Source organism: Alligator mississippiensis, chromosome 11 (genome assembly GCF_030867095.1).
Source record: "Alligator mississippiensis isolate rAllMis1 chromosome 11, rAllMis1, whole genome shotgun sequence".
Lineage (NCBI taxonomy): Eukaryota > Metazoa > Chordata > Crocodylia > Alligatoridae > Alligator > Alligator mississippiensis.
In genome coordinates this window covers 270,000-289,496 of record NC_081834.1, presented here as the reverse complement: position 1 = coordinate 289,496, position 19,497 = coordinate 270,000, and the positions used below count along the sequence as shown (strand labels likewise).

At 51.5% G+C, this 19,497-nt stretch overlaps 2 protein-coding genes across 2 annotated transcripts in view; one reads left to right on the top strand and one right to left on the bottom strand.

The window, feature by feature from the left end:
- Nucleotides 1-11,268, top strand: part of IQGAP1 (IQ motif containing GTPase activating protein 1) — a 138,628-nt gene extending 127,360 nt beyond the window's left edge. The window contains exons 35-38 of the mRNA XM_059714419.1: nt 667-833; nt 6,228-6,350; nt 7,201-7,309; nt 9,950-11,268. Of these exons, the coding sequence (XP_059570402.1) occupies nt 667-833; nt 6,228-6,350; nt 7,201-7,309; nt 9,950-10,063 (513 nt within the window). The 3' untranslated portion in view covers nt 10,064-11,268. The remainder of the gene's footprint in view (nt 1-666; nt 834-6,227; nt 6,351-7,200; nt 7,310-9,949) is intronic.
- Nucleotides 11,269-17,230: 5,962 nt separating this feature from the next.
- On the bottom strand, nt 17,231-18,257 carry MRPS16 (mitochondrial ribosomal protein S16). The gene is made up of 4 exons (XM_006277710.4): nt 18,148-18,257; nt 17,819-18,079; nt 17,589-17,731; nt 17,231-17,461 (listed from the first exon to the last, which is right to left on the bottom strand). The coding sequence occupies exons 1-3, from the start codon at nt 18,158-18,160 to the stop codon at nt 17,601-17,603; spliced, it is 405 nt and encodes a 134-aa protein (XP_006277772.1). The 5' UTR covers nt 18,161-18,257; the 3' UTR covers nt 17,231-17,461; nt 17,589-17,600.
- Between the last annotated feature and the right edge of the window lie 1,240 nt (nt 18,258-19,497).

Genomic DNA, 19,497 nt, shown 5'->3' with positions numbered 1-19,497 from the left:
TGTTTACAAAGTTAATGTGAGAGAGAGGTATAACACAAGTCTAACACATGGCTTCTGTAAAAAGCAGGCGAGAGTAAGCCTGTAGAAGTGATCCGTACTCATCAGAAGTAACCAAGACAGCTGGCTTGGCATCTGGACATCCTCATTTGTTCATTGTTACAGTAATACTTGTTTCTAAAAATAGCTAACTACTTAGCAAAGAGGTAGTTAGCTGAAGTAGTCTCAAATCAGGCAGAAAGCAGGGTAGAGATTAACTGGGTCAGAGAGGTGCAAGCTTTCATAGGCAACAGCCTACCCTGGCAGATGTTTTGTTGGGTGGTTGGTGTCTGACAAAGTAGGTTGTTGCCTATGAAAACTGGTGCTTCTCTGACCCAGTTAATCTTAGTTGCCTTCCTGCCCAACCTTCTTTCTGAATTTTTTAGCAAGGAAAGATTTTAAAATTTTGATACCAGTTTTATTAAGCTCACAATTCAAGGTACTTGATTTCTGTCTGCTTATATTTGATTATTAATTCTGGGAAAAGGCTAATTACTGTCTGTCTTAAACTTGGAAGCAGGTGTTCCAGAAGTTTTTTCTTAATGTTGCACTTGGGCCTGGTGAATAATCCAGGGAATATCCAGCAACAGCTTGGACGTAAATCTTCATGCTCTTGTCTTCATGCTCCAGGACATCCGGAATCAGCGTCGGTACCGTCAGAGGAGGAAGGCAGAGCTGGTGAAGCTACAGCAGACTTACAGTGCCTTGAACTCCAAAGCCACCTTTTATGAGGAGCAAGTGGATTATTATAAAAGCTATATCAAAACCTGCTTGGATAACTTGGCCAGCAAGGGCAAGTGAGTACCTCAGAGCAGTACTGGCTTTCTGGATAGGGTCCTCGGTGAAGAAATAAATACATAGATCACATCTCAGAGGAGCCATGACACCTTCGCTTAGCGGTCTGGGGAATAATTATCTGAGCAAGTCATTATAGTCACTGGGGAGAGAACTGATCTATGGAAGGAAGGCCAAGAAAAGAAAAGGAAAGGAGATGATCAGGTCAAAAGGGAGGACTTGAGAGAACATGATTGTACCACGGGTAGAAGAGTGTGGGGAGGCGGGTGATAAAATGGTTGTTCTGTCCCTACTCTGAGTAGTAGCCCAGAAGTGCAGAGTATTATAGAAGTCCAGAAGATGATCTCAACGCAGCTTTATCAGTCTGTCCTGTCACTCCTTTGGGAAATGGGATAAAGACACACTATAGTTAGCTTTACCATTTATTCATTTATATAGGAACGCTCAGGCCAAGCCGTGGGTGTGCTGTCCCGATGACTGTTTGTAGCATCAGTGGAGAGGAGCTCGGCGATGGGCTGCCTGATAAAAAAAAAAACAACAAAAAAACTCTGTCCACCTGAGCTCGGCATGGACTTGGGGTGCGGGAAGGGTTTGCTTCCTCTGTAGCAGGGAGTGTGGTCCCCTCCTTGGACCTCTCAGGTATATTTCAACAAACTAGCTGCTGCCTTTGCAGTGGCAGGACATCGGCATGGCTCTCGTCCACCAACTTTACCTGTGGCAAGTTAGGGTGTTCTTGATGTTTTTGGACAGTGTGCAGGGCAGGGAGCACAGGGCAGCAAGCAGAAAATCAGGAAAACCAGGAAATCAGGTAGGCAGAATGGTTTGGAAGGGGCACTTGGGGAGGGTACAGGGCTAATTTGTGGCACACCTACCAAAAAGGTTGCCCTTCACAGGTTTAGTCAGGGAAGAGCCTGCCTGAGCACGGAGCTGGACTAAATGACCTCCAGAGGTCCCTTCCTGCCCAACTTTATGTATTTTATGAGTCTCTCCCCTTGCCATTAAGAGCTTCCTGGTTCCTTAGGATGTGGGGGCAGATTTCTGATCCCAGGTTGCAGCCCACTGACACCTTAAAGATCAACCCAGAACTTCAGTCTCCCACCACAACCTGACATAAATATGGACTAGCGTGGGGAGAGAGTGGAGCCTCGTGGAGCTTAATCTCTGTCACCGTGTGCTCCTCTTGGCCTGTGCCTGCCTCTTGTTCTCTGCAGAGGTGGTAACTGCTTCAGGGAAGGACCTGACCCTGCTGAGACTGTGCAGCGCCCAGGGTACTTGGGGCAGGAGCTTTAGAGGCTGTCACAGCACAACCATCAAGTATCAACCTCTGCCAGCAAGAGCTCTGCAAACCCAGCTGCCCATTGCAGCCTTCTGGGCACGGTCAGTGCGTGAAAGACCGGGCTGAAGCCCACCTCCTGCTGGCCTCTTGGCTGACTGGGAGGAACCAGCAGCAGCCTGTGGTCTGCGGCTGATGTTTGAGTGTTATGTAATTTGGGTTTGCAGAGGACATGCAGTTGCTTCTGGATGAACATGAAAAGCCCTTTCCCCTTTTTAAAAGGGTGGAGAGGGGGAGCAATCACTCACTGGAACAAATTACCAGTGAGATGTATTCCCCGTTTCCTGTGGTCCCTAAATTGAGGTAGGAAGATGCCATCCTGACTTTTATAGAAACCCCAAATTAGAAAGGCACTGCAAAGGCAGTCCTTGTGGGCTGCCATAATTGTTCATAAAACCACTCACTTGTATTTGGTCTATGAAGGTTAAAAAAAAAAAAGGGAAAAAAAAAAGGAATCGTCCCCTACCGTCTCACCACAAAGCATGTATTCTGGTGCATGCCTGCATGCGAGTTCAGTTTTCCACTTGCCAGCATGTTTCCCACCAGTGCGGGCCCTCCTCTGGAACTGAACCTTCCAAGTGGCCTCAGCGAAGTGTGAATTGTGCACTCTGATTCATAGATGTTAGGGTCGGAAGGGACCTCAATAGATCATCGAGTCCGACCCCCTGCATAGGCAGGAAAGAGTGCTGGGTCTAGATGACCCCAGCTAGATACTCGTCTAACCTCCTCTTGAAGACCCCCAGGGTAGGGGAGAGCACCACCTCCCTTGGGAGCCCGTTCCAGACCTTGGCCACTCGAACTGTGAAGAAGTTCTTCCTCGTGATGTGGGGAAAACACTTCCAAGTGTCTGTCCTGTCCCACGTGCCACCCTTCCTAGCTGTCGCTTTGCTACTCTGCTGTTGATATTAGCAGATAACCGGTTGCTCCTTGCTGTTTGGCACAGGTTGCTGCTGTTTAGATGCATCACAGGCAGCAGCACGCTGGAGTCGTGCACTCCTTTGGATCACACCGTGCTCCTTTCATGGTGACCTGCCTGGTGAGGCTCCAGCTCCTGCTATGGGCAGGGCTCCCCAGCTGACCCTCTCCTTCCAGTGCCAACCATCTCTTCCTCCATGCGCAGCAGAGACTTGCACCGTAGCTTCTCATTGCGGGATTTCTCAGAGGTTTAAATTCCCATTCATGCCCTCCTCGACCCTGGCTCCCTGTGATCCATCAGGACAAGGGATGGGAATTCCCCAATTCCAGCACCTCATGGGAGAGGTGAATGTGGGGCTGACAGGAGCATCCCAGCTTTAACCTCCTCACTTCGCTTGCTCCCCAGCCCCTCGTCCTGACCTCAGTGCCATCTCTTTTCCCATTTATCCTACTTCCCATGGTTCCCCCAGTCCTCTGTCCCCTGGGGTCCCTCCATCCAAAAAGGTGTTTATTTTCTTTTTGAAACCTTGTGAGGCTCTTCTGAATTTTCTGCTCTACTCAGCTTGCATTTCTTCAACAACGGGGGAAACCCTTTGGCAGAAGTAGACAGCAGCAGCTTGCCTCCTTTTTTGTTTTCAGCTATACGGGATTTGGTGTGTTGCTCGTGTTTTGTGAACACAGCATGTCCTTCTGCTGCCTAGCTAGCAACCCTCTGGAAGAGTCTTGATTGTCTGCGTGCCTTGTAATCCACTGGGTGACTAGACGCAAGGTTGGTGCCTGTCTGTACAGCGTAGCTCTTAAACAGTCAACCTTTATCCAGCCTCAGCTATACCAAAGCTGGTGCACCTGATCTTTCATGGTCTAGGTCACTGTAACCAGGTCATGCTGCAGGGACAGCCGCGATGCCCCCTGATGGCCGCACAACCCGCACTCTGCTTTGCCTCTGGGGTACCCTCCCCTTCTCGCCTGCCGTGCCTTGATGTACTTGTTGGATCCAAAGGGAGGCTGCGTCAGGGGCCTACAGCAAGGCTCAATCTGTCTAACAGCTAGCAGGTCCCTCCGGGACTTTGCTGGCCTCCATCCTGCTCTCAAGCTGAAGTAGGCACTCTCATTCATGCCAGGTGTACCTGTGGCCTTAAGGGCTAGTCATGGCTCCAGCCATCCCTTACGCCACACCCATGCCTCACAGGTGTCACTACCATCACTCAGGTGGGACACGTGTTCCCCAGAGTCACCAGGACACCTCAGACCTTTACTCCCTTGTTGAGGCTTTGGCCTTTCCAGCTTCTGCCCCTCTGCTTTTGCTGGTCCCTTAGCCAAGGCCCTCTGTTCTGGACCTGGACTCTGGTTTCCATCCCTTATCTTGGTTATTTTAATGCTGGGCCCCCTGGCCCTGTCTCCACCCTGCTGTGGGCCCTCTGGTCCCAGTCTGGGGCTGGAGCCTGACTTCTGGCAGGGCTTAAGGCAGTCACATGCCCCTCTGGCACTAATGGGACCTCCAAACCATCCTCAGTCCCTTTCACAAACCACCAATAAACTATAACAAAAGAATAAGCCCTCTGGCCATAACGCCACTTAACCCACTCAGGGTCCAAACACAAACGGTGGCTGCCTGTCTGCACCACTACGCAGCCCCTCGTGCTGGGTCACATTCCTCTGCAAAGCAGCACCATTATGTTTGCCTCCCCAAAGATAGCACCAGTGCCAGCTAGGGGCTTCCACTGCAGGCTCCAGACCAGGCTCCCTGCTCTGGCTCAGGCCCTGGGTTTGTGTCGGAAAGCCATGCCCCATTTGGTTATGTGGCTCCTGGAGCTGCCACGGGTGTTTGCTGAGTAAGCTTGCTGACTAGCGTCCCGTGCAGCTCAGTGCTGCTGGTCTCTGCCACAGCAGGGCCCGAGCTTCCCAAGCAGGGTTCTGCCCTGCTGGGCTATTGCAGAGCAGCCGGTTTGGGGGTAGGCTCTCCTAGCCTCTGCCTCTTCCCCAGACTGGCTGTATTCTTTGTAGCCAGCTCTGCCTGCTCCTCTTCTCTCTTCAAGTAACAGGAGCCTTCTGGCTCTCTGTCACTGTCATAAACCTAATTTCCTGGGATTAGAAAGACTCTTCTCTGGGGAAATGTTTACTTCATGGGGATTTTTGCACCTTCCCCTGAAGCTAGAGGGCTAGATTGATCGCTGCTCACAACGGAACAACTGTTTCTAGGTTATGCTGGGTGAGGGCCTCCTTAGACGTGGACATCGCAGAAGAAATCCTGTTTAGGAGGAATTTGAATGCAGTTGTGGCGGGGGCATGTGCAGCCTGATTGCAAAAGATGTATGAGAAACCTTGCCGCTGACACAGGGTAGAAGGGGCAGAAGAAAAGGGGCACGGGGGCTGCAATTACTGGTAGGATGAGGGGGAATGCTATAAAACTGGAATCTGAAACAGGGTTGGATGGGCCTGTGCTGGCCTCGAAGACAAAGATGAGCATTTTAATCAGGTGGGCTGCGTCTGGCAGAACAAAAAGGGGGTTGAAGAGCATCAGATAGTGAAGTGGTCTGATAGGGCAGGGGAAAGAGATTTAATAGTTGCTCTTTGGACAACCTCAAAAGAAGCCACGAGGGCTACAGGGAGGCCAGGGATGAGGAGCTTAAAAGAACAAGGCTGCAAGTCATGCACACGCAGCCCCTATACATCGTCTTCCTGGGCCGTCCAGGTTTTCACCTTGCTGCAGTCTTGTAGAGACTTTCCAGAATAGATGTTGTTGTTTCTTCCTTAAGTTTTGCACTTTGTACTTGGAGTATTTGTGAGACGGTGTCTTGTACCTACAAGAAATTTCCTATTAATCTAACAATAAATAGGACACTGCTGTATATAACTTGCTAAGTTATTCACTTCCCTCATAATTCCAAAAGACACCAAACAGAATCAAAGCTCAATTGCACTGGGTACTGCGTTCACTGTTTTGCTCGCGTTTATATTTGTGAGTATGGTTTCTGCCTCCAAGAATTTACAATGTAAGGATATTCTGTATTTAGATAATCTGTTTCTGTTAGTCTGAATCAATTTATCACTCAATTCTTGCCAATCACTTAGATCGGGGAAATTTTTTCGCTGTTTAAACTTACTTTTGTTGCTTCATTCATCTGACTGCATTCTCTGTTTTTCTCAGGGTCTCTAAAAAGCCTCGGGAGATGAAAGGTAAAAATAGTAAAAAGATTTCCCTGAAGTATACAGCAGCCAGACTGCATGAAAAGGGAGTTCTGCTGGAGATTGAAGACCTGCAAGCCAACCAGTGAGTATCCTGCTAACCTGCAAATGTAGTGTGCTTAAAGCCTTCCCTCAGTCACTGTGAGGGAAGAGCGTGGTCTCGTTCCTCCCTGCTGTACTTGCTCTGAACACCTGGTCAGGGACGCCGAACAGCATGGCCCAGCACCTCCTTAGCCTGTGCTGACTGTCTGCAGGCTGCTCTGAAATAGTGAAACTCTGACCTCTGGTTGGGTGCTTGTCGACTATGGGGGCATTATGACCTTCTAGTCTGACCCCATGCATATCATGGTCCAAGAGGGCTTTACACAGGCATCCTCTGCATCAGTGTATAAGGACATTCAGTGTCGAAGTAAAGAATCCACATTAAGGAGAATCTACCCCATCACCAGGTAAGCTTGTACCAATGGCTAATCACCCTCACTGTTAAAAATTGGTGTATATTTCTGACCTTTTCCCAGCCTCTGGGAGCCACTGGAATCCTGCTGGGCCTTTTCTTGGTAGATTGAAGAATTTCTGGTGTGAGAGTTCCTGCACGGCAGGATGGCAGTGTCACACAGGGTACATTGCATGGCTTGTGGGTCTGGGCCAGAGTCCCCCACTCAGCAGTACGGGGTGATTCCATGTTACCGTCTCACAGAGGCAGAGACGAGGTCTGGCAGACACAGCACAAGGTGTGTTTCTTTTCCTTAGGAAAGATTCTTAAGCTCTGCTGCTCTTCCTGACCTCTGCATAGTCTCTGCATTAGGTGCAGAACGTGAGAGTCCAGAATCGGAGCAAAGATAGGATCTGTTTGGAACTTTAACTCTGAACCTTCTCCACTTCGTTAAAATTATATGTAAAATAATACATTTCTGGGTTTTTGTGATCCCTTGTAGGTTTAAAAATGTGATATTTGAAATCAATCCAACAGAGGAAGTAGGAGACTTTGAGGTAAAAGCAAAATTCATGGGAGTTCAGATGGAAACATTCATGCTACATTATCAGGTAAGGGTCTTCCTATCTAATGCTGAACACCGGTGGTGTGTAATCTGTGATCTATGCAGGCTGCGTGTAGCCAACCCAGATCTGTAGTCGCTTTCTGGAAGCTAAGATTTCACAAAAGTGTTTCTGTCCCTTCTGGGTGTGAGGAAGTGCTTCTGAAAGCTGCTTAGTGCTATGCAATTTTAGTGAGCGTGCAGCCTGGTGAGAGCCTTGAGGGAAAGAAAACTGCCCTCTTCCATCCAAGACCAGCTGAAGGGCGGTACCAGCAAAGGCCATTTCTGCATCAGTCATAGAAGTGGGGCTGGAAGGGACCTCCAGAAGTCACATCTAGTCCAACCCCCTGCCTGAGGGCAGGATCATCCCTATCCAAACCATCCCAGACAACCATCATCTAAACCAGGGTGGACAGTTATTTTGGGCAGAGAGCCACTTACTGAGTTTTGGCAAGCCATCAAGGGCCACATGACAGGCAGCCCAGGACAGCTCAATATTAATTTTCTAAATTTTTTAGGGTCTACGCGGGCCAGATAAAATGGCCTGGTGGGCCGCATTCGGCCCCTGGGCCGCGTTTTGCCCACCCCGATCTAAACTCTACATAAGACTACCCTCAACCCTGATGCAACACAGACCTAACACCCAAACCTGCCGCAGGTGAAGCAGGGAAACCATGGCAGACAGCATCCTACTTCTATACAATATTGTCAGTATACACAAGAGATCCCTGGCAGAGTGTCACGCCTGCTGCTACAAAGGAAGGCAAAACCCCCCACAGTCCGTACTGATCTGACCACGGGGTAAAATTCCTTCCTGACCCCAAATACTATGTGGTGATCGGTCTGGCCCTGAGTGTAGGGGCGAGACCCCCTAGCCAGGAACCTCCAGCTTTGGTCCCAGCAGGAGAACAGGCGCAGCCCACCTGAAGTCCCCAGCCTTAGCTGCAGCCAGCACCCAATGCCTCTGGGAAGGCTTGATAACACCCTGACACACAGCAGAAAAAAGGAGGGTGGGAGCAACCAGAAAACGGGCATAGCTACACCTGAATCAGGCCAGACTGGTGGCTGTCTAATAGGGCTGTGTGAAGCTTTGGTCGCTGATCCGATTTGGAGGAGATTCGGCCCAAGTCTGTGTGTAGTAAATCAGCTGTTTGGTTTAGAGAGGCTGCTGCTGTGAGTACAGGTAGAGAAAAGGGGCTTTCCCTCTTCTTTTTGGCAGCCCTTCAAGTTGAATGTTTGTCCAGTATTGCCTGGTAGTGCAGGAGTTTGCCCTAGGGAAGGCATGTTTGGTCGAGGCTGGATGTCTCCCTTGATGGTGGTTATGTGCTTTTTTAAAATTTTCTTGCCCCTTTGTATGCTTTTCTGTGTGTAGTAAATCAGCTGTTTGGTTTAGAGAGGCTGCTGCTGTGAGTGCAGGTCGTAGAACAGCTTCCAGCCCTTCTGGACAGCTTCCTTTTCCCTGACTGTCACTTCTGGGGCCCAGGATTTCTTGGTGGGCAACCTCACCTAGAGGTGTTCTCTCTCAGTGCTGGCCCAGTGCCCAGCACAGCTGGCGTGTGAGACAGCAGTGTTGAGCTTTGTGCTTCGTGAAATGCTGTAATGTCTGCCGCAGTCTCCGATTGTTGGTGCTGTCTGGGAAAATTGAGGGTGAACTCAGTCTTTGAGGAGCAAAAGGACTAGGGCTGTTTCAGTCCCCTTCAGCCAAGTCTGGTGGTTTCTCTGGCATCACTCGCCGTGAGGCATCTTGGCTTTGAAGAACAAAGTGGCCGTGGTGGTTCTGCTTAGCACGGAGGACGGTGGTCTCATCTGATTGACTGTCAGTGTTGAGAGACATCTTAGTTTTGAAGACCTACTTGTCAAAATGGGCTTGAAGCTTGAAGGCTACTGATTGGGTTTGTGACGTGGAGTGTGTTGGTTTCCTTATATTAAAAACCTTCCTTTCTCTCTGAGCCAGAGGGAGAAGCAAAAGCAATGTGGGGTGGTCCTTTGCTTTTGTGCGACCTGATTTTCAGTTTCCTAACAAACCTTCAGGCCTGAGAGAGCGAGCAGCACAGCGGGTATACGTTTGCTCCATCACTGTCTTATCAGTACTCTTCAACATTGGAAACAGTGAGGTGTATCATTAGCAGGCTTGCCCCTGGGGAGACCAGTAAGTCTGAGTCACCCTTTCCATTTGACCCTTGTCGGGGAGCGCTGGTTGGTCACCTTCTTTGAACATCGCTCCCCAAAGTCTTGTATCTTGCGGCTATGAGATGCGATTGGAGGAGAGGGGGTGGGGAATGCCATCAAAGGGCTTTGAGACTTTCCTAGGGAATACAAAGCACAACCAGGCTGAAGCTGAGCATCCAGATTGACTTGGGTCTTTGAAGTCAGGATAGATGTTTGAGAGTTGAAAGAAAAGGATATCATTTTCATTTCAATACTCATATTAATACAAATATCAGCATATGGAGATTGGTGGTGCTGATTGTTCACAGTTTGTCATGAAAGTCCATCAGTACACCTTTGTCATGGATCTTTCACACTCAAGTCTTAGACCCACAGTAGATATGAATCCTTTAGAAACCAGCTTTGTTCTTGTCTTCTAAATTGCCTCTTTCCTCTTAGGTCCCATGGGTTCTTCACTAATCAGCGTGTTCCTTTTGTTCAGGATCTTTTGCAGCTCCAGTATGAAGGTGTTGCAGTCATGAAGCTGTTTGATAGAGCAAAAGTCAATGTCAACCTTCTCATCTTCCTTCTGAACAAGAAGTTCTACGGGAAGTAACTGGTGTGTCCCACAACATCTGCAGCGGGGATGCATGGAAGAACTGCGCAGCTCTTAATGGCCTCTCTCACCTGTCAGAAGCAAGCACATATTGTATCTTAAGAGACTTTATATTAATGTACCCCTTTGCCCAACTACAACTATATCATTTCAGGAAGCAGGACTAGAATCTCAGTGGATCAGTAGTTCTGACTGGGTACACAGAGGTTTTGTGCATCTCATTGCTATGATCTTTCCCTCTCTTTTTTTCCGGACCCCTTGACAAGCAGTTCATTTAGAATGTGTTTTGGTGGCACTGGGGAATTAAACATTTGCTAGAATATACGTTGGGCTTCTGGGTGTTTTCTTTGCTTAAACATGTGGATGGCAAGGCTTGAGTACTTGTTGCTTGTAGGAGGAGAAAGCTGGCACTAGGAAATCACCGGTTCTGCTTTGTTGGCTAGAAGCAGATCAGGATTACTATTTATATTGAGACTCCCCCACTGTCAGTTCTGGTACAGAAATGAATGAACTTTAAAACCAGGTTGCCTATTTCATTGTCACCGTTTGGTGGTAGTGACTGTTGGCACTGGATTATTGTAGCAGTCTGAGAAAGTGAAGTAAGCGTTGCTGAATTACTGCTATATAGAATATCGTAGCCATGTAGAACATCGTTGGTGATCCCTTTTTCTTCATCCTGTTTCTCTTAAAGGCGCCTTACTAATTTTCAAATTGTGCCTGTAGTAGAGGAAATGGGGGATGTATGTATTGATGGCTGAAGATGAAAAGAAGCCTTTTGAGGCAAGACCAGTTTATTTTATAGTATTGCTTCATAAGCCTTTAGATTAATATAAAAAAACTCTCTCAAGTTTGTGCAGTGATCCATTTACTGATACCTGATGCCATAAACACTAGGCTCTATCTTCAGACTTGCCAAAGGGAATTCATGATGTCTTAAATAGTTCTGGGCTGTTAAATATGTACATTTTATCAAGTAAACCTTTCCTTCATTGCTTAGATATTCCTGCCCTGTTAGGGCTATACTGCTATAGATAACGGAAATGAAAAGAGCAACAAAAATGAATCCTGACTTTACCATAACTTGGGCATAACAGTTTGTTCCTGGATAAAAGTGATTGCTCCAGAGAAGCTGTAAGTTTTTAAATATCTTTAAAAAGAATCTTTGTCCCCAAACTACTGCTTAAAATAAAGTCTCTATCCTTAAACCTTCTCTTGTGCTATTTATTTCAACAAAAGCTGTGTTTTTAGTTGAATTGTCTTGCATTCAGTCTGTATCGGATTGTACCTTTCTAAGTAGGTGTTAACACAAGGGCAGTTCTTAACATCAGATAACTGTTGCATGTCTCAGGAATAGCTGAATATTTGTTTCCTTGATCTTTTCAAGAACCAAATAGGTTTCAATTTTGTGACAGTCCCTGCCATGATGGAAGGCATCCTGAACAATCACCTTGATCCAAGCAGGGTCCCATAACGCAAGAAGAATAAAAGACATGTAACTTCCCTTTGGTATATGTAAAACTGACCAGAGCCAGGAAGGTTCAGATCAGGGACATTCTGCCCTGAGAGGGGAAAACCTGAAAATAAGAATTACTTCCCACCAACAGCATCAGAGTGGGACAGAAACAGCATAAAAGTATTAATGTGGATGCACCTGTCTGCGTTGCCCCCATTGCTGTTTAGCTGAAGAGGTTTTAAATATAACAGTCCTTTCTAGATAGAGATAATAAAGATAACAGGGGGACTGTCTCATGTTTGTCAAGGAAATGAAACGGTCCCTGAGACCGGCTGAGCACAGATGTTACGAGTGCAAACAGAAGTGTGGCTTCCCGCTGTAACTGAGAATGCTTTGCAGGAAGCGGTTTCAGTTGCAACCACCCCCTGGACCAAACAGAAGTTCACTGTTGGTTCCAGCGGGGAGGGGAATCTAGCTGCTAGATGGCTGGTTTACCTTAGCAGCAGCCCCATCGTCTTCCCAGCCTATCCGTTTTCAGAATGGGGAGTAGAGGGAGCTGTTTTTAGGGGTTCCCCAGCCAGCGCTGGAGTGTGGGGTGGGTGAATTGGAGCCCCCACCCCCACCCCCTCGAGGCGGGGGGGTCCAATACATCTGCCCTGCCCTCCAGTGTGGGCTGAAGAAACCCCAGATGAAACTCCCTCCGCTCCCTTTCCATTCTGAGAACAGCTGGAGGCTGGCAGGCAGCACGGACACCAGGTGCAGAAGATGCTGTTTTGAAATATCTTCACCTGACCCCTCCTGCAACGAGGGGGCAGATTTTCACCCAATCAGCCATTTTTGAAGCAATCTGCAGCCGTGCACTTGTGTTTGATCATGACTATAGACTGTTTTCTGTGGCCAGATTGAGTGAAAATTTCCACTTCTGTCTGTGCCCTAAATCTTCTTCACTTAGAAAAGGATATGTTTTTAATGTCTGTCAGGCCTCTTCATACCATAATGCAGTGTGGAACCAAGGACCAGATAATGAGGTATGGTAGTGCCACCGTTCTCATAACATTGTTGTCATTCCCACATGGAAGAGCACGCTTCTTGCATTAGTGGTAACAGCAGGGGCCAGCCTTCCTGACAGGTACGCCCCTGCACCTTCCTTGAATGCCACTCGGATCCCTTATCTGATCTGCTGCTCGGCTTTCCTGTTCCCTACCCTGTGCCCCCTGATCACGCTGTTACTCTGCTTTGTTCCCCTTCTGTGCTTTCTGCTGTCTCTAACGCTCTACTTTCTAGCCCCTACCCCGATTGCCACAATGCAGCTTGCCCCTTCTCCAGTCTGCTGCAGGTCATAGTTTCTTAGTTGGTCGGGTCGGAAGGGACCTTGACAGATCAAGTCCGTCCCCTGCCATGGCAGGAAAGAGCGCTGGGGCCAAACGACCCCAGCAAGGTGTTCATCCAGCCTCCTCTTAAACACCCCCAGGGTAGGAGCCAGCACCACTTCTCTTGGAAGTTGGTTCCAGGTCCTAGCCGCCCTGACAGTGAAGCAGTGCCTCCTGATGTCTAGTCTGAATCTACCCTCTGCCAGCTTGTGACCGTTATTTCTAGTCACTCCTGGTAGTGCTCGGGGGAACAGGGACTCCCCCAATGTCTGCTAGTCCCCCCTGACTAGTTTGTAAATGGCCACCAGATCCCCCGTCAGCCTTCTCTTGTGGAGGCTGAACAGGTTCAGGTCCCGTAGCCTCTCCTCATAGGGCCTGCCCTGCTGCCCCTGACCATGCGGGTGGCCTCCTCTGGACCCTCTCCATGCTGGCCACATCCCTCCTGAAGTGCGGCGCCCAGACCTGGACACAGTACTCCAGCTGCGGCCTGACCAGTGTCGCGTAGAGGGGGAGGATCACCTCCTTGGCCCTGCTTGAGATGCATCTGTGGATGCATGACAAGGTGCGGTTGGCCTTCCCGACCGCGTCCCCGCACTGTCGGCCCATGTTCATTGTGGCATCAATAATGACTCCAAGATCCTTTTCCGCCTCTGCGCTGATGAGAAGGGAGTTCCCAGCCTGTAGGTGTGCTGCTGCTTCTTCCTCCCCAGGTGCAGCACCTTGCACTTGTCAGTGTTGAAACCCATTCTGTTCTCATCCGCCCACCCCCGTAACCTGTCTAGGTCCAATTGCAGCCTGTCCCTCCCTTCTAGCATGCCCACTTCCCCCCACATCTTAGTGTCATCCATGAATTTGAACAGGGTGCTTTTTACCCCTTCGTCCAAGTCGCTGATGAAGATGTTGAACAGCGCGGGCCCCAGGACCGAGCCCTGGGGGACCCCACTGCCCACAGCCCTCCTGGTCGAAAATGACCCGACCACCACCGCTCTCTGGGTGCGGCCCTCCAGCCAGGTAGTGACCCATCTCACTGTGTAGGTGTCAATGCCACAGTCCCCGAGTTTTTTTTAATGAGAATGGGGTGAGAGACAGTGTCAACGGCCTTCCTGAAGTCCAGAAAGACTACGTCCAGAAAGTCTACATCCTTAGACTACGCGACACCTGCGTCTAAGGATGTTGTGACCTGGTCATAGAAGGCACCAGGTTGGTCTGACAGGACGTGCCTCGAATGAACCCGTGTTGGTTGCCCCTAAGCACAATCTTCCCTGCTGCCCCTCGTGGACATGCGCCAGGATAATGCTCTCAAAAAGCTGATCCAGGATCAAGGTAAGACTAAGGTCGCACTCTCACAGGCTGTCCACACTACTTGGGTTTCTGTGCCACAGGTTGGCCTCCCCTGAGTTATAAGAATCGCCCGGTCCAATTTGAAACATGTTTTGGTGCATGTTGACAGGAAAAAGTGGGAGATTTTAATGGGTGAAAGTCAACAAATTACAATTGAATAACTGTAACTTGGGTAGATCAGAAAACAGAGGAACTCTGACAGAAAGGTCCAGTCTCAGCACTGGAATTTTCTCTTTGTTTCTAATTTATTGGTAAGTTTACCTTTATTTTTTTACCTTATCCACTTCCTGACCATTGTTGAATTTACCCAGGAAGTAATTCCTTACAAACAACTAGATGGCGTATCTTACTGTTTGCACACAGAATTTGCCCCTCCCTCATTGACATAAAAGACCTTTTGTTCATATTTGAATGTCTTTCTGTTTGTTGCCTGCTCTGGTATGTGGGGAAAACGTATGATGTAGTGTGTCCATGTTAAACACAGGACTTTGCTCTTTAGCGATACTCCTAATGTCATAGGACCATAATTAATAAACGTATTGCGTAGCAAACGCACCTTGCAGCGCTCGCACTTCCCTGACCCCGAGTAAAAAGAAGAGTCATTGTCTTCACTTAGGGACAAGACTGTGACCTGACGATGAGCAGAATATCTGAATCATACAGCCCATGGTAAGAAAAGGGTGATGAACCCTTTTTTCCCCTAGCAGGTACAAGCCAGGTATCTTGTGGGCACCCCTGGGCTGATTCAACATCTGACCCTCTTCTTAGGCAGAACTTTGTAGACACCAGGTCTCCATTCCCCAGTGACTCAGACATGCCCCCCTCCCCTGTGGGAGTTTTACTTCTCTCATCACACCTTTCTTGAACAATGCTATAGTAAAGTGAGGACACAAGGAGCCAGTGCCACCAGGATCCACAAACTGGGGGGTGGGGGGTGTCCCTCCCTGTGTTTCTGTTGGCCTCTCTTTAGTGCAAGTCAGCTGAATCCCTTGGGTAAGGGGAGAGTTCTGTTTTGTTCTAAGGCAGGAACCAGAAAAAGCAGCAGCACAATTGCTGGCAGTGTCGTTCTGCCAAAACCAACACCAGCACTAGTTCTCCTCTGCCTGTGCAGGCTCTGTCCAACGGGGGCTTCTCACCGTGGATGCTTCCACCCAGTCTCTGCTCTTGCTTTGCAGGAACCACAGCCTGCATGTTTCTGACAAAGACAGGAGTGCATCTGGTGTGAGAGGTTCCTATTGATGGATTGTTTTATAAAATGGGTATAGGAGCTACAGCAGCTGGTGGCTGGGCTGAGAAACATCTAAGAACAAGGTAGACTACTTAAAGATGCTACACAAGCACATCTCCAAGACCCTGGAAGAGATGAGGAGGCTAGAAGCCAGGAGCTGGTTGCTTGCAGCAGCAGAATAACCCATGGCTGAACCCATACAAGGGTGAAGAGTTATGGAGCGGGCATCACAGGAGGAACCTACTCCACAGGGGGCAGAGATGAAACAACACTGTAAAGGTGGGAGGGCTGAGGCTACTGCTCTCAAAAATAAGCAGAGCTGGTGGAGGTTGGCAACTCCCAAAGGGTATGGAGGCATCAACCCTAAATCAGTCATGTCAGGGGGTCCGCTGCCTGCCAGGCTTGATCCAAGATGTTACAGGAATGTCAGGACTCCCCTGATCAACTGAGTACAGGCCCATGCAGCAGACGTTTGGGCACTAATGATACTGCCAGCAGCAGCTCAGAGAATAGTTCTGCCTGCAACCTGGAGGAGCCTGGGGTTGAAGTTGCACTCATTTTCCACCACATGCCTATTGCAAGTGAGTGCACCCTTTTCTTCCCTGGGATGTGCAGCGTGCACCTCTTCCCCTGCCAAAGCCCTCTCCACAGCCCAGGTAGTTTCTACATTGGTGCAGCTGTTGGTGGTTCGATGTACACAGCTGTCCCAGGGGGACAGGGCATTGCTTTGAATAATGGAGGACTTGGAAAGAGATGGGGTCTTCAGTGTTGGAGCTGCAGTCAGGAGGGCGACGGCAGCATTGGCAACACTCAGGGCCGCGTGGAGCTGTAGTAGCTCCTGGCCGCTTGCTGCTCGCCCCCACCCCAGCACACACACTGCACATAGTGCAGAAGGGGGAGTTCAAAGGGTGCACTGTGAGATCAGTGTTGTCTGTGCCATACGGCCCTTCTGAGCCAATCAGCCTTAAGATGTTAAGATGTATACACCCTCGGGAGGCTAGGGGTGACCCCAATTCAATTCTGCCCTCTCTTCCCAGCCTTTCGTTTGAACTTCCAACCCCTTATGCTCCCAGCTCCCCTCTCTGCGTGTCTGAGCAGGCCGGCAGGGGCACAACCAGCAAGTTATCCAGTAGAGCTATTCTCCTCCCCTGCCACTTCCTCTGCTTTCCCCGTGTTCCTACTTCCAATGATCTTTGCCATGCAGCTGGGTCCAAATCAAGCAGAAATCCTGTTAACCAGAAGTGTTGACTTCATGAAGGCAGCCAAACAAGCCTGTAGGGATACTCTCATCTCAGAAAGCCAGTCAGCTTCCATAAAGCAGCCTGCTACAGACTGGCTGCATCTACACGTGCAACTAATACAAAGCAGTTAACTCTGACACTGGAGTTCATTTCTCCGGGGTGTAACATTTAAATGTGTGCCCAGGACTGGTCAAAGCAGCCCCAACTGGTGAGGGACCTGGGGGTCAGCCTGCCACCCCGGGACTGCGCTGGCATGGCTCAATGCGCTGTAGGGGGCCGGCTGGGGCATGAAAGCGCTCCAGTGCAGGGTTAGCTGCAGCCCCTGCACCGAAGCACCCTCGGGACCTAGCCAGCCACGTCGGTGCCTACATGTGCGGTCCCGAGAAGCAAAAAAAGATTCTGCTGTGGAGTTAATTGGTTTCCTGTGGCCTAGTAGGGGCGCACATGTGGATGCAAGACATTTACTGCGGAGCTAATGAGTCTAGTGTGAGGTAAATCCCGTGTAAGTGTGCTCACAGTACCACGTGTCTCTGCTGGAGTAAGAGTAAGTCCTTTACTGCTTTGACATGCATCTTCCACCCTTTACAGAACGTATGTTGCTGCTGCACACACGGGTGTCCCGTTGTTAAGCTCAATGGAAATGAAACCAGAGAAGAACAACAACTGAAGCGGATCTTAAAGCAGAGACAGTGACAGCACTCGCTTCGGAGAAGTCCTTTGGCCTCGGCGTGCCGAGCGGGGGAAGGTTCCTGCACGTTGGCCAGGCTGCAAGGAAAGAAAGCACTTTGGACATTTCTGCGGAGTCTCAAATGTGGCGCTGCCGCGGGCCGCAGCCCTGCTCCTGCTCCTGCTGCCGCACCGTCTCCAGGCGGCACCAGCCCCTCTCCCGCACCTCGGCCTCGCCTCACTCCTCCGCGTCTTCCTTGGGGCCCGCGGAGGCCTCCGAGGCTCTCGCCGCCTCCGCAGCCCTGGCCTTGCGCAGCCGCTCGGCGCCGGTGATGGTCATGGGGTGCAGCGGGAAGAACCCAGCCAGACCTGCGACAGCGAGGGGGGTGCTGCAGCTGGGGCCCGAGGGGCGGCTCTGTGCCCCCGCCCGGCCCCTCGCCCGCCCGCCCGCCTTACCCAGCAGCTTCTCGGCGGGCCGGGAGACGCAGGCACCGGTGCCGAGCCAGTGGCGCAGCCGCTCCATGTTGATGCCCACGACCTTCTCGCCGTGCGAGTTGGGCATGGGGTCGCAGCAGCCCAGCTGCTCCAGGAAGGGCCCGTCGCGCGCCCGCCAGTTGTGCGCCGCCACCAGCAGCAGCATCGGCCGGTTGGTGCAGCCGCGCATCGCCAGGCGGATCACCACGCGGGCACGGCCCGGCACCGCCCGCAGCACCCGCCCTGCGGGCACGGCGCGTTAGCGGGGGGCGGGGCCGGGGCCGGGGGAAGGGGGGAGGAGGGGAACTCACCCAGCTGCACCATGGCGGCTCCCGGCGGCACCGGAACGAGCGCGCGAGGACAGGACAGGACGAGACGGGACGAGCTCCCCGATGGCGTCACGGCCGCGGCGCACGCGCAGGGGGTATGGACGCGCCGCTTGCATCACGGCCCCGCCCCCCGGGGCTCCGCCCGCCCCGCGCCAGCTTGGCCAGCGGGGCGGGGCCGAGGGGAGGAGGCGGCCCGCGGGAGCGCGGCGGCGGGGGGGTGGGCAGCCGTCCTGGCCTCGGCGGCCCGGGCACCCGAGCGCGGGGCCGCGGCGGCAGCGGCGAGGCTGCAGTTGGTTCCTTGTTCCCGGTTCCTTTTGAAAGCGAGTCTGGACGCGGTGAACACGTGTTACGATTGCATCCCGCAGCCTGCACGGGGAGGATGTGGGCAGCGACGCACATGTCCTAATGAAGGCGCACAGCAGTATCTCGGCTAGGACGGCGGGACTCGGGCAAACACTTCTCGGCCGCCCCAGATGTGGTGGCGATGCCGCTGGGGGCCGTCCCGGGCCGCGCGCTGCCCCGCACCACACAAGGCCCTCGGCACTGTTGGGCAGCGTTGCCCGCTGACCGCCCGCCGCCACCCCGGACTGGGGCAGATGACAGAGCTGGGAGTGGTGATGTAAAGGCGGCGGCTCGCCCACCCGCGGGTGTTACATGAGAACAGGACTATCACAGGGGAAAGGGGACAGCGGCACTCCCTAAGCACAACCCTAACGGTTATCCTTTACCTGTAGCTCAAAACGGATCACAGCCAGGCGAAGCCTTTTGTCCTGTTGCTGCCCGGGGCCGCGGCTGGCAGCACGGCGCGCTGGGCCGGGCACGGCTGGTCGGGGTGTCCGGGGCAGGCGCCCAGTGCCAGAGTCATGGTGTGGGGGGCCAAGGATTTCCATTTCTAATCCCAGCCCAAAAAGCGCTCCCTATTCAAGCCGTCGTCCTCTGTACGGTCGCTGGCGGCGGGCTGGGCAAGAAGGATTTCTGGCTGTAATCCTAGCCCAAAAGCCTTCGGGGCCACATATCTAGCACAGGGCCTGGGGTGCTGTCTCTGGGCACCCTGGCGCGGCCAAACCGCCTTTTGGGCCGAGCAAGCCTCTGGTCACAGAAGTCCAGAAGCGTCGCCCCGTGGCACAGCGGTGCGGCCTGGGGTGGCCCAAGAAGGATTTCTGGGACCAATCCCAGCCCCAAATCCAGGTCCTTAGTCAGATCCTTGTACTTTGCGCTGTGGGGCTGTCAGCAGGCAGCTGCCTGGCACCGCCAAACCACGCTTTGGGCCAGGCAAGTCTGCCCTCAGCGATGCCCAGGACAGTCCCCCCGTGCCAGAGGCATGGCGTGGGG

Bases quoted from the DNA above. Each gene is read 5' to 3' on its own strand.
- MRPS16 (XM_006277710.4), bottom strand. The intron at 17,732-17,818 runs GTAAGGCGGGCG...TCGCTGTCGCAG, and splicing joins GCCCGCCGAGAAGCTGCTGG to GTCTGGCTGGGTTCTTCCCG.